At 38.2% G+C, this 14,319-nt stretch overlaps 1 protein-coding gene across 4 annotated transcripts in view; it reads left to right on the top strand.

Annotated features, from left to right (window-relative positions):
• LOC111820089 (AT-rich interactive domain-containing protein 1B-like) overlaps positions 1 to 14,319 on the top strand; it is a 394,067-nt gene that overhangs the window by 116,427 nt on the left and 263,321 nt on the right. For all 4 annotated transcript variants that reach the window (XM_023728860.1, XM_023728854.1, XM_023728864.1 and 1 more), the window contains one exon: positions 6,442 to 6,591. In XM_023728860.1, coding sequence (XP_023584628.1) covers positions 6,442 to 6,591 — 150 coding nt within the window. The remainder of the gene's footprint in view (positions 1 to 6,441; positions 6,592 to 14,319) is intronic.

Raw genomic sequence — 14,319 nt, 5'->3', positions numbered from 1 at the left:
GTGCTTTTACTATATTATTGTTGTTAGGTGCCATCAAGTCCATTCTGATTTGTAGCGACCCCATGTACAACAGAATGAAACACTGCCCAGTCCTGAGCCATTCTCACGATTGTTGCTATGCTTGAGTCCATTGTTGCAGCCACTGTGTCAGTCCATCTTGTTGAGGATCTTCCTCTTTTTCAATGACCTTCTATTTTCCCAGACATGATGTCCTTCTCCAGAGACTGATCCCTCCTAATAACATGTCCAAATTATGTGAGACGAAGTGTCATCATCCTCGCTTCTAAGGAGCATTCTGGCTGTACTTCTTCTAAGACAGATTTTTTTTACCATACGTGTATTCAAAACCGATATATACTACTGTTTTGTATATTAGAAGTTCATATAAATGATATCACGCTGCACTAGCCTTTTGTTGTTTTCCTTTTTAACTTACCGTTATGTTTTTTAGATTTCACCCATTTTGATATGAGGATCTTACACCTTCCTTTTTACTACTGTGACTAAAGTGTGTTTATCCATTACCTGCGGTGCTAGCGCTTCCCCGTGCCCTCTTTCTGGCTGTTGTAAGCAGTATTGCTGTGAATTTCCTTCCTGGTGCACATGTCAGTGTCCCATGGGTATATACTCACAAGTGGAATTGCTGGGTCAGTGGGTCAGTGCATCTTTAAACATAATGGGAAACTATTCTCTAAAACCTCTTTAGAAAGAAAAAGGAGATGAAGATAAACCCTGATCAGTTCATCATTTCAGGAGTATGAGCAAAAAGTTGTGGGTATGGTGAGATGAGAAAAGGTGTCTAGAATTCTGTGCATTTAACATGATACAGACAGGTAAGAGTTAATATTCACGCCCTCTCCTGGGGTAGCTCCCTAAACGAAGTGCTTAAAGTAAGCGAATGATTTTTAGTTGGACTTTCCCTCTCTGGTAATGTTTGGAAGCATTCAGCTTTCTTTGAAATTGGAAGAAATTTTCTGTGATTGTGTGTGCTCACACTCCACGTTAAGGTCCTGTTTATTTGGAAACGAGTGAAATAAATTCTTGTTTTTCTTGTCCTTAAGTAACAAACAGAGAAGCTCTGATTCCAGGCATTTTCTGCAGATTTCCATTTAGTTTAGTTTGGTTCCGTGATATTATTCTTTTGAATTTATACTGTCCAGTACTTTGGTTGTTGGATTAAGCTGAACATTTGCGAATCAATGATTTGGATGGTGCTGGTGATTTCAGTTTTATAAAGGGTTCTGTGATTAGTTTTAAAATTGTATATAATACATAGCTCACTTCAGGAATCCATTGAACATTCATTCACTTAACAAATAACTTACTGAGGGTCAGGCCCTCTTCTAGAGGCATAGTGTGCCTATGGGGGCTTAAATTTTAGTGATGAGTGTTGGCAGTAAGCACATGGACACATAATGAAGGGGTTAACTAACTAAACCACATAATCTGCTGGTGGGAAAATAGGGTCATGGCATGAAAATGGTGGTGGTTGGGGCTGTGCTGCTGTAGTTAGGCTGGTCAGGGAAGGGGCCAGCTCTCAGCATGGGCTCCTGGTACTTAGTAATTGCTGGCTGCATTTCACTTGTACTCAAGTGTTGTTGCTGTTGTTGGGTGCTGTCGAGTTAATTCCGACTCATAGTGACCCCATGTAACAGAGTAGAACTGCTGAAATCTTTTTGGGAGCAAATCGACAGGTCTTTCTCCCAAGGAGCCACTGGGAGCAGCTGAGTGCTTAACTTTTGCACCACCAGGGCTTCTTGTGCCCAATTCCCAAACCCGTTGCCGTCGAGTAGATTTGGACTCATAGCGACTCTATGGGACAGAGTAGAACTGCCCTGTAGCATTTCCAAGGAGTGGCTGGTGGATTTGAACTGCCGACCTTTTTGGTTAGCAGCCGAGCTCTTAACCACTACGCCACCAGGGCTCCTTGCACGCAATAGTCTAGTAATATTATTTATCCTTGGTATGGTTAAGAACTAAGAGATGAACAAAAAGACCTCTCAATAGCCAAAATAGGTTTCACAAAGCTTGAAACGGTAAAACTCATGGGCCTCCCCCATCAGATAGTCCCTTGGGCCTTTATAATGGTAACAGTGTAGTGAGCATCTTGGTATCCCTTAACAGATTAGAAGAATAAGGAGCAGGCTGTGGGTGGGGCAGGGAGCTGAGGCCAGAGTGATGAATAAAGGCCAAGTGCTTTGATGGCATGTGACAAGGTGGCAGGGCTAGACCAAGCAGACGCAAGAACTCCTAAAAGCGTTATAGTCCCGGGCGATCTAAGGTGTGTGCAGTCGGCTTTCGGCAGTAAACTCTGAGGCCTTCAGTGATTGTGGCTTACCCTGTTGATTTATATATCACAATAATCATTATTTGGTTTAAGAAGTCAGAAAAGCATGTATCTGTGAAAGCCTTGCATTTAAATTGACTAAAACAAAACCAGTATTGATCATTAGAGAGTTAGGCTTCAGTTCCAGACAGCTGACGTATTGTATTTAGAAATTGTGTCTTAAAGACAAAACTTAAAAAATGATTAATATTTTAGAGTAGTACTTCGACTTGTAGTGAAATGAGTAATAGCATCTGTGCATCATTCCCACAAGGATTATTGTATTTCTGGTCATAATTATCAACATGAATTATTAGAGAAAACAGCCCCATTTTACAGATGGAGATGTAAGACAAATAGAGTTATGTAATTGACCATATTCACACAACTAAAATACAACGCTTGTTGCTGTCGAGTGGATTCTGACTCATGGCGACCCTATAGGACAGAGTAGAACTGCTCCATAGGGTTTCCAAGGAGCAGCTAGTGGATTTGAACTGCTGACCTTTTGGTCAGCCGAGCTGTTAACCACTGCACCAGCAGGACTCCAAGTCACAATAGGAGTTGGATTAAGATTTCATACATCTCCAACCAAGCCAGTCTTTAGCTATATTAGACTTTAGTAGTCGTGTTCTCTGTGGCTCCCGTGTGAGGACAGGCGACCAGATCCAGTGAGTGGCACTAGGCCCAGGCCTTACTGATGACCCAGCTGTTCTGTATGAGAGGGGTCTCACCCCAGCCTCACAGAGGCGGAGGTGCCAATTAAAATCAATTATTTAGACTAGACCATGTGTCTAAATGGAGAGCAAATAGGTCCCCCCCACCCTCTGACCATTGTGGGCTATTTTTATTAATCTTACTGTGGTAAAATGTATAAAACATAAAATTATTTTTTTTGCAAAGGAGTGGTATTGCTGGAACTTATGGGGAGGTGTGTGTTTAGCTTTAGAAGGAACTGCTAGACTGTTCTACAAAGTGGCAGTACCATTTTCCATTTTTAAGTGTAAATTCAGTGGCGTTAATTATGTTCACAATGTTGTGCAGCCATCGCCACCGACTGTTCCAAAACTTTTTCATCACCCCAAACAGAAACTGTACCCATTAAGCAGTCTTACCATTCCCTCCTGCCCCAGCCTTTGGTCACCTCTAATCTACTTTTCCTCCTCTATGAGTTTGTTTTTCTAGCTCTTTCGTATAAATAGAATCGTACAATATTTGTCCTTTTGTGTTTGGCTTTTTTCCCTTGGCATAATATAGTCAAGGTCCATCCATGTCATAGTTTGAACTTCATTTCGCTTTATGGCTGGATAATACCCCATTGTACAAATACATCGGAACCATGGTGGCACAGTGGTGAAGAGCTCGGCTGCTAACCGAAAGGTCAGGAGTTCAAATTCACCAAACATTCCTTGGAAAACCTATGGGGGCAGTTCTGCTCTGTCCTGTAGGGTTGCTATGAGTCACAGTCAACTTGATGGCAATGGGTTTGGTTTGGGTTTTGGGTACGGATATATCACATTTTGTTTATCCATTCATTTGTTCATGGACACTTGAGTTGTTTCCATCTTTTGACTACTGTGAATAATGCTGCAGTGAACATTGGTGTACAAGTATCTGTTTGAGTCCTTGCTTTTATTTCTTTTGGGTATATATCTTGAAGTAGAATTGCTGGGTCACATGATAATAATTCTATGTTTAACTTTTTGAAGAACCGCCAAACTGTTTTCCACAATGGCTGTACCACTTTACATTCTCACCAGCAGCGCACGAGGGTTCTGGCAAATGAATTGTGAAAGACGGTAATAAGCTCCCCTAAGCAGATGTTTTTGGTAGTTTCCCCTCGCAGTGTGCCTTGTTCTGCAGATTGTAAATATGACTCCATTGCAGATTTGCTTTGTATAGCCCCATCCCCGACCCCCACACCTTGCCCCCAGACTTTTCAGAGCTGGAATATGACAGTACAGGATTCTAGTAAGTTTATGGCTGCTCCGTGTTTGTACGTTCCTGCAATATGTCTTGTTGTCTTGCCTAGAAAATTGAGCCCCGATCCCCCAAACAGCACTTCCATATTGTGTGTAAGGGTTTATGTAAACCAAAAAGTCAACATATACTAGGGGGGTTGCTGGCTCTGTTGACTGAGCTTTACAGTGATTTTAACACGGGTAAAAGTGTTATCCTAACTGCTTCAAATCACTGCAAAGATGCTTGTGTGAAATATAGTATTAGATATCAAATCAAACATATGGGTGTTGAACGGGAAGGGTATGTGTTGTGGAAGTCTGTGGTATTCTAGCATGTGGAGTTGTATTTTATGGAAATCCTTTGCCTTGGTTTAAGGCAGGGACATACATTCATTATGAGATAGCAAGCTGTAAAATAAATAAAAGCAAAGAATTCAACTGTGCTGTTAAATGGTTTTCAGTATGAACTCGTCTGCTCCACCGGCTTGGGCAGTGTGTGATGAGAGGCATTTGTGAGCAATTGGGGCCAGCTTTCTTCTGATCATTAGTAACAGATTGGGTCAAAAGGAATATGAACATGAGTTTTTGAATTTTTTCCTTTTAGGGCATTGTATATGTTATGAATTACTGTGCGAACTGGTCTCAGAGGCAAAGTGTTTTCATGTTTTCCTCTTCCTTCTTTTCTTTCTCCTGATTCGGTAGTCTATAGTGAATTTGGTTTTTAAGTGTATATTAGAACTGATCTCTGATTTCATAAGTGTGTGAGTTTACGGAGCTCGTGTTCTTCGAGTTCCCAAGCAGACCATATTGTGGTATTAACAGAGTGAGGTCGCCGTTCTCTCTGGAGTGGCTTTTGCTGTCCTGTTGTCTTGCTTTTTTCTTTTTCTCCCTCTCTCTTTCAATTAGAGAAAGCGTCGGTAGATTTCTTATTTAAAAAAAAAAAAAAGTTAAAAATACCGTTAACGGCATATTCATTGTTTGAGGAAAGATTTTACTTTGAACAATGATTTCAAGGATTTTTAGGATCATGTAAAGTAGAGATGGAGAAGATGAATTTTGGTCATTTTTATCTAGTTCTCTGTTATTTGCAGCCCTGGTGGCTCAGTGGTTACGTGTTGGGTTGCTAACCACAAGGTCAGCGGTTCAAACCCACCAGAAGCTCCTCGGGAGAAGAGACTATTACTAATCTACTCCTGTAAAGATTTCAGCCTGAGGAACCCTGTGGGGGGGCAGTTCTGCTCTGTTATAGAGTCGCTATGAGTCAGAATTGACCTGACGATACACAGCACTGCTTTACAGCATTACCTGTTGTATCAACCTGGACAAAACTGTCCTTAAATTAGAGATGAATATCTTTCCTTCAAGAACTCATATTGATGGTTATATGGTTTGCTGCACTTTTTTTCCTAAAAGGGTTTCATCTGACTGTGAAGGAATGTATTTCCTTTTTAGCAAAAATAATTAGTAAATGGAGTTGCTAATGGAACTGGTACACATCTGCTACAAATGTAATTGGAAAGTTCTAGCCTTAACTGCTGTTTGAAATGAGAAACAAACGTGTACTGTTGTGTGCGCTCAAACTGCAAGCTTTCTACAAAATGAAACCAAACCAAACCAAACCTGTTGGCGTTGAGTCAATTCCGACTCATAGCGACCCTGCAGGACAGAGCAGAACTGCCCCATAGGGTTTCCAAGGAGTGGCTGGAGGATTCGAACTGCTGACCTTTTGGTTAGCAGCTGAGCTCTTGTACGCAGGAGACTGTTGGAGTTCATTTTAATTTTCAGTCTTGCACAGGAATGGATTTAATGTATCTTTGACCTTCTTAGCAGCAGCTTTTTTTTTTTTTTAATGTCAGTATTAGGAACTTTTTTTTTTTAATTGCACTAGGTTTTTATGAAGTTATCAATACTTGATATCTGATAAGTATGAGGAGTTTTCAAGGCAAAATCAAATGATCTTTTGCTTTCATTGATAGTATGTGAATAGAAGGCAGTATGTCAGTTATCTATCTTAATGAAGAGAGGATTAAAAATACTGAATTCAGCTGCTGAGGAGAGAACCTGCTTCTCTTCGCGTTGCTGAATTGAAACCATATTTTATTTCATTCAGTCATGTGTTTTGACTTTCGCTTGCTCTGCTTGACTTTTTGACAGATGCCACCTCAGTATGGACAGCAAGGTGTCAGTGGTTACTGCCAACAGGGCCAACAGCCATATTACAACCAGCAGCCACAGCCTCCGCACCTCCCACCGCAGGCACAGTATCTGCCATCCCAGGCCCAGCAGAGGTACCAGCCGCAGCAGGTGAGCCCGGCCACTGCCCTCCAGCCCTCTGGGCTTCCTCCAGGCTATGTTCAAGGACAGACAGACCTCTCTGAAAAACCTGCCTGTTCCAATTTCAAAATTATGCTTTCAGTGGAGCAAAATATGGTTTTGGGAAAATGCAAAACTATACCCTAATCTAATTTTTTATTTACTTATCTGTTTTTGGAAGTCTCAGATTGAAGGGTGAGAAGAATGACTAGTTTAATAGTTGCTTGCATTATGGTTAGTGACAGCAGAAAGTGTCCGTCATTTCATGCTCAGTGTAATTTGTGTTTGAAATCTTTCAAGAAAGTGCTCTGCCATTTTGTTGAGGCGTATTTGGGAGAATGGTTTTATCGATCATTTAATGTTGCTCGTTGGCACACGCATGGTATTTATAACTTGAGCTTTCTTTGTTGTTATTTTTGTTTTAATGGCAAGTGCTACATCAAACCATCATTGCCTTTGGCAGTGTTATTCTTCCCAAAGTAGCTTGTAAACAGATAATCGCTTCAATTACAATATATTAAAATACTAAAAGGAATCATGTACTTTAAGTATATTAAGCAGTTTCTAGTTTAAATTAGCCTCATTAAATATTCTTTTAGCTTATTGGGCTATATATTTCAAGCTTACATAATTTGTGGAGAAATAGTACTTATGTACTTTGTTCAAGGATTAGCTCCGTCTTCTGTTCTGAGAGACTCATTCATGAGTGACGTTAGGAGGAGTCATGAGCAAGGGATTCTTACTCTGAATCCAGATAAAATTTTCACAGCACTTCCCATCATCAGCATCAAACTGTAACTTTCCATTTTATATTTTCCTTTCTCCTTTCTCTTTTGTGGAGGTGGAAGTAGTAAAAAGAGGAGGAAGTCGATGTGACGTTGACTATTCAGTTTTTAAAGTGCTTTTATATGTCTTGAATAGATTGTCGATGCAACGCAAAATATATAAATATAGGGAGCTTAATTTTAATCAGTTCAGCTTGTTTCTTAAGTATTTTCTCAGGCTTATTGGAGTCTTTTGCCATGAGACTTTATTTAAGGGTTCTGAAAAGAGTTTATGACTTTAAACAAAACATGTTAAAACAACAGCTGAGGTTTAGGATCCTGTAGAACCTAGTTTTTGCATACATGTCTTCAGAATTTTGGTGATGTATCTGGGGTTTATTGAGGGTAGGGATATACATTATTTCAGAGTTACCTGGTCTAGCCTGTTATTAAAATGTGGTAAATTTTAAAACTTTCATATCAGTGTTTTTTAAGTGAGAGAGTGGTATCTGGGTTTTTAAGATATAAAATTATACGCTTTTTCTGCACTTTCAGAACCTTATTGAACTTCTCTTTACACACAGAATGTATTCTCATGTCATCAAAATGTAGGATTCAGTAGAGAGATTACATTATTCATTTTACTTCAGTGTGCTGAAATGGATCCCTGATTGTAAAACCCGCTTGATCAGGGCTTCTGGGTGCCTATCATTTCCGTCAGGACCAAGCTCAGACTTCCCTTCCTTTATACAGGAGGTGGCCAGGGAATTCCCAGTCTTGGCTATTCCCTGTAAGATAGATTTGGAAAGTTTCTCTTGGAAATGAGATCTAGCACCTCTGAAACCACAATAATCTCCCAAATGCATCCCCAAACAAAGCAAAAATTACAAATAGAATATTTTCAAAATCAAGCCCAATTTGTAATGCTGAATTCATAGATATTTAAAAGCCAAAAGGCTCAACTGTATTTAATAGAATAAGCCAGTGCTTTGTAAGAGCTAAAACATTCCCTTCTGCATACTCTCCTTTTATATCCAAAAGAGCATACATAGTCTACTGATTTTATTCAAAAACAAGAAACAAAAACGAACTGGTTGCTGTCGGGTCGATTCCAGCTCATAGCAACCTACAGGGCACAGTAGAACTGCCCCCTAGGGTTGACTTCATGTAAAGGAACCAGTAAACAGTATTTTGTGTTTTGTTGATGTGATCGATACAAAAGATAACTCCAAGGTTCTGTTAAGATACCTCACTTTGTGTCTTTAACCGTTTATTATGTTTAATGTTTTGAATAGTCAATACATTCATATATTTCAGAAATTAAAAAGTATAAGGAAAGAATAAGAAAAGTCTGCCTCCCACCCTAGTCCTCCCTGCTCAGTTCACCCACCCCACCCCTTGCCAGATAAACACTTTATTAGTTTATGTCTTTTTAGAGTTTCTTTATATATATGCATGCAAAATACCATATTTTAATTTTTAGTGTTTTTACACAAATGGTGGCGTGTTTTAACATACTATACATACTCTTCTGTTCTTTGTCAAGCCTACTTTCCGCTTTTCCCACTTAACTATATAGTCTGGAGATCTTTCCAAAGGAGTACATAGAGAGATCCTTGATTATTTTTTTATAGCTTCATTCCATTTTTACCAGTTCTCTGTTGATGGGCATTTGGATTATTTCTAATTATTTATAATTCAAACAATGCTGCCATGATAAACTTTGTATCCATATCATTTCATAATTGTGTAAGTATATTAGTAGAATTAATTCCTGGAAGTGACATTGCTGGGTTTGTATATCTGGTAGCTATTGTCAGATTGTTTTTCATAAGGTTGTACGAATTTATACTCTCACCAGCTATGTGTGAGAGCACCTGTTTCCCTACTCATTTGCATGGTTTTATGAAGCTTCTGGATTTTTACCCATTTGATGTTTTAATTTGCATTTATTTTATTATGAGTGATGTTGAGCACCTTCTTACATATTTAAAAGCATTTGTGTTCCCTTTTTCTGAACTGTAAATTCACATATTTTTACCTTGAATGTTTTTCTGTTTAGTTGTACGTCTTTTAAAAATTGATTTATAAAAACTCTTTGTATATTAAGGAGACTAGACCTTTGTCTCTGATATCAGTAAACCACTATTCCCCCATCTTGTCATTTGTCTTTTGATGCTATAGTATTTTTTTATGGCCTCTGGATTTTTAGTGGGTTCAAAAGGCCTTGCAGACTCCAGCACTGTAAAGGAACTCTCTTCTTTTACCATGTAGTGTTCTTATAGATTCATTTTTGCGTTTGATTTATCCTAATCTGTGGAGAGAAGTATAATCTAAATGAATGTTTGTTTGTTTTTTTTTCTCTTCTGGATGGTTACTTAACTTGTTTTAACACCTTTTCTTGTGTAGGTTGTCTTCCCTTCGTTCACTGGAGATGCCACTTTTATCCCTTCAGTATTATAATATTTGAGTTATTCCTGGAATTTCTGTTGTTTTCCATTAGTCCTTAATGTATTAGTACTATACTGTTTTTTATTATGTTGTAGGATCTGGTAGGGTTAGTATACTCATTACTTTTCTTTTTCAGAGTTTTCTTGGCTATTTTTGTCTGCTGTTTTTTCACATAAACTTTCTTGTTCATTTCTTACCATTTCTTTTTCCTAAGAGTTTTGTTGTTTTTTTGTTGCTATTATAATGGCATCTTTTTTCTTTCTTTCTTTTTCTGTGAGATAGATAATACTTGCAAAAGCATAACGGTAAGACAAACAGAAGTACCTTACTTGAACAATGTTTTGCCTTGTTGAGGCCCGCTGAGCAAATACCAGGAACACACATACAGTAATAGTAGTGCTCGTAGTAGTAGCAGCGGCAGGAGCAGTGATAGTAAAAATAATAATAATAATCACTGAGTTTATTTAGCTTAGGTTACGGCAGGCCGGGGAGAATGCCGCCCTGGAAGCTCAGGAGCATTATGAGCAGGGAGGGGAAGGTTGGAGGGGATCTCTTATGGGGCTGTGGCATGTGTTGGATGATTCCAGAAGGATTGAGGAGTGGGGTTCATGTCTGGATTGTGGTTCTCAAGAAGCTAGGGATGTTTTGTTGATTAATTGTTTTGGAGGATTTGAGTGGGGACAAGGATTGTCATTGGTAAAGAAGCACGTAGAGAAAGAAAAGTGTTGGTGAGGAGAGGGGCTGTTTAATTATGTTTGTGGTCCAAAGTGGCCTTGTCCAGTCTTGTTTCAGACACTGTTTATGTTCTGTGTGGGACGTTGCAGTCCGTTTGTTCTCAGGGCCACTTTGCATTTTCTTAATGTCTCACAGTCCAACTGTGAGACTGCCCCATAGGGTTTCCAAGGCTGTAATCTTTATGGAAGCAGATTGCCACATCTTTCTCCCACTTAGTGAACATAGGAATATTTAAGTTACCAGTTTCCTTTTGAGTGAGTTTTGCTTAGATATGTTTCTGTATATTAAGAATTTACCTATTTCGTCTAATTTTTCAACTTTATCAATATAAAGTTGTTCCCTTCTCTCCTCCTAATTGACAGATTTCTCGATTTTCTTAATTTGTTTAGGTAGTTTTAAATCTCTTTTTATAACAGTCTCTGTAAAGAGCTACTGCATATTTTTTGTTGGAATTATTTTTGTATGTCTTATATTTTTGTTGATATTGTAAATTATACCCTTTTAAAAATTACGTTTTCTGATTGTTATTGCTGTATCTAAAATGTATATTAATTTTGTTTTTAACTTGTTAATTCTAATAGTTTGTAGATTCCATTAGGTTAACTTAGTTAAAAAAAAGTATCTGCAATAATATCAGCTTAGCTTGAAAAAAAAGAAAGAAAAGAAAAAATCACACCCTCCACCCTTTTTTTGTCTTTCGGTAGATTAGCTTCTCTAATGCGGTGTTTAAAAGGACTGGCCGTTCTTGTGTTATCCATGATTAAAAAGAATGCTTTCAGCATTTGGTCATTAAATATTTACCACCAGTTGCTGTTGAGTTGGCTCTGACTTATGGCTATCCCACGCATGTCAGAACAGAGCTGTGCGCATCGGGTTTTTCAATGGCTGATTTTGTTGGAAGCAGATCTCCAGGCCTTTATTCCGAGGTGCCTCTGGGTGGACTTGAACCTCCAACCTTTCGGTTAGCTATTGAGCACATTAACCATTTACCACACCCAGGGACTCCTTATTAAATATGTTTATTTATTATTATTATTTTTGTTGTGCCCTCTGTTCAGTTAAGGAAGTTCCCTTTTTCTAGTTTTCCAAGAGGTTTTATCATGAATAGATGCTGACTTACATGTTTTTTGCATCTTTGGAGACCGTCACTTTCTTTTGCTCTTGTCATGTGTCATTGTGATCAGTTACATTTTTTAAAAAACTTTTTAAACCACACTTGCATTCTGTAAGAAAGCACGCCTCATGATACATTATCTTTTTGTACACATACTGGATTTCGCTTGCTAACATTTATTTAGGTTTCTTGAAATAATGTTCATGAATGAAACTGTACTGTAATTATCATTGTGAATGTAAATTGTGACTAATTTTGTTAACAAAATTATCATTTTGGTATCTGTATTATGGAGCTTTATAAGATGAATTGGTGACTAGTCCCTCTTTTATATGTACCAAAAGAGTTTATGTTGAATTTGGAATTATCTGTTCTTTGAATGTTGGATAGAGTGTCTGTAAAGCCATAAAGGATTGTACATCCCTCCATTTTTAACTTTGGATTCCCATTTCTTTGGTGAATATGTTGTTCTTGTGTGCCATCGAGTGGATTCCAACTCATAGCCAACATGTAGGACAGAGTAGAACTGCCTCATAGGATTTCCAAGGCTGTAATCTTTACGGAAGCAGATTGCCACATCTTTCTCCCACATAGTGAACATAGGAATATTTAAGTTGTCAGGTTCTTTTTGAGTGAGTTTTGCTTACATATGTTTCTGTATATTAAGAATTTATCTATTTCATCTAATTTTTCAACTATCGATATGAATTTGTTCGTAATAACCTATATTCAATTCCTGTAATATCCAGAGTATATAATTTTAATTAATAATGTCAAATTTTTATCTCTTATTCTTGGTTAATTTTGTCAGTAGTTTGTCTTTCCAATTATGTATTTTTAGTAATGTAGTTAAATTCTGCTCCTCCTTTTATTACTTTTTGCCTTCTACTTTACTGTTTATTTTCCTTTTTTTTTTTAAAGTGAATGCTTAGCTTATTTGAACCTTTTTTTGTCTGACAGAGCTAAATATAAGGCTAAAAGATTTCCTCAAAATACCTGTTTGGCTGAATTTTTCAAGTATTGATGGCCATTGTTTTTGTTCGTTTAGTCCTAAGAATTTTATTTCCCTTTAGTTTTTTTAAAGACAGTTTTATTGAGTTTTACTTTACATACCATAAAATTCATCCTAAGTTTACAATTCTGTGATTTTTAGTAATGTCATAGAGTTATTCAACCAACCACTGCTAATGAGTGTTAGAACATTTTCATCGACTCCAAAAATTCCCTCATTCCTATTTGCAGTGAATACTTGCTCCCAGCCTTAGCCCTAGGCAAGCGCTGATCTGCTTTCTGTCTATAAATCTGTCTTACATAGTGGGATCGTATACTATGTAGTCTTATGCATCTGGCTTCTTTTACTTAGTATATTTCTGAGTTTCATCCACCTGGTAGCATGTAGTTCTTTTCTTTTTATTGCTGAATAGAGTTCTATTGTATGATACACCACATTTTGTTTAACCATTCCCCAGCTGCTAATCATTTCAGATACTTACAGTTTTTGGCTATTTCAGGGGTGCAAGAAGCATTTTGTAAATGTCTTTGTATTTTGTAACATGGCTGTAGCATTTTATATTCCCACAATGTATGAGAGTTCAGTTTCTCCTCATCCTTGCTAACATTTGTTCTTTTCTGTCTTTTTTATTAGAACCATCCCTTAGTGGGTATGAAGTGGTATCTCTTTGTGGTTTTGATTTGCGTTTCCTTAACGACTAATGTGGAGCGCTGGTGGCGTCCTGGTTAAGAGCTTGCCTGCTAATCAAAAGGTCGGCAGTGTGAATCTACCAGCCACTCCTTGGAAACCCTATGGGGCAGTTCTACTCCTTCCTATAGGGTCGCTGTGAAGAATTGGGTATGACTAATGATGTTGAGCATCTTTCGTATGTTTTTTAGCCATTTACATATTTTCTTTAATGAAATGTCTGTTTAGTCTTTTTCCCATTTTTAATTGGAGCGTTGGTTCTCTTATTATCACAATATAAGCGTTCTTTTAAAAAAATGTATATTCTGGACAAGTCCTTTTTTTTTTTTATTGTTGTAATTAAATGAAGTGTACATTTCAAGTTAGTCTCCCATACAATTTTTTTTTTTTTTACATACATTGTTATGAGACCCTAATTGCTCACCCCATTCTGCGACAGCACACTCTTCCTTTCCGCCCCTGATTCCCCATGAGCATTCAACCAGCTCCTATCTCTCTCTGCCTTCCCATCTCACCTCTGGACAGAAGCTGCCCCTTTGGTCTCTTGTATTTACTTGAGCTAAGAGGCACATTCTTCACAAGTATCACTTTATGTCCCACAGTCCAGTCCAATCCCTGTCTGAAAAGTTGGCCTCGGAAATTGTTTTAGTTCTGGGGTGATAGAGAGTCCAGGGGCCATGCTTTCCGGTGCGCCTCCAGTCTCAGTCAGACCATTCAGTCTGGTCTTCTTACTAGAATTTGAGTTCTGCACCCCATCCTTCTACTGCTCCATCAGGGACTCTTTGTTGTTTTTCCTGTCAGGACGTTCCTTGGTGGTAGCCAGGCACCATCTAGTTCTTCTGATCTCAGGCTGATGAAGTCTCTGGTTTATGTGGTCCATTCTGTCTCTTGGGCTAATACTTTCCTTGTGTCTTTGGTGTTCTTCGTTCTCCTTTACTCCAAGTGGTTGGGACCAA

This window comes from Trichechus manatus, unplaced genomic scaffold (genome assembly GCF_000243295.1).
Source record: "Trichechus manatus latirostris isolate Lorelei unplaced genomic scaffold, TriManLat1.0 scaffold00002, whole genome shotgun sequence".
NCBI lineage: Eukaryota > Metazoa > Chordata > Mammalia > Sirenia > Trichechidae > Trichechus > Trichechus manatus.
The sequence above is the reverse complement of the archived record's forward strand: the minus strand, read 5'-3'. Positions and strand labels throughout refer to the sequence as shown.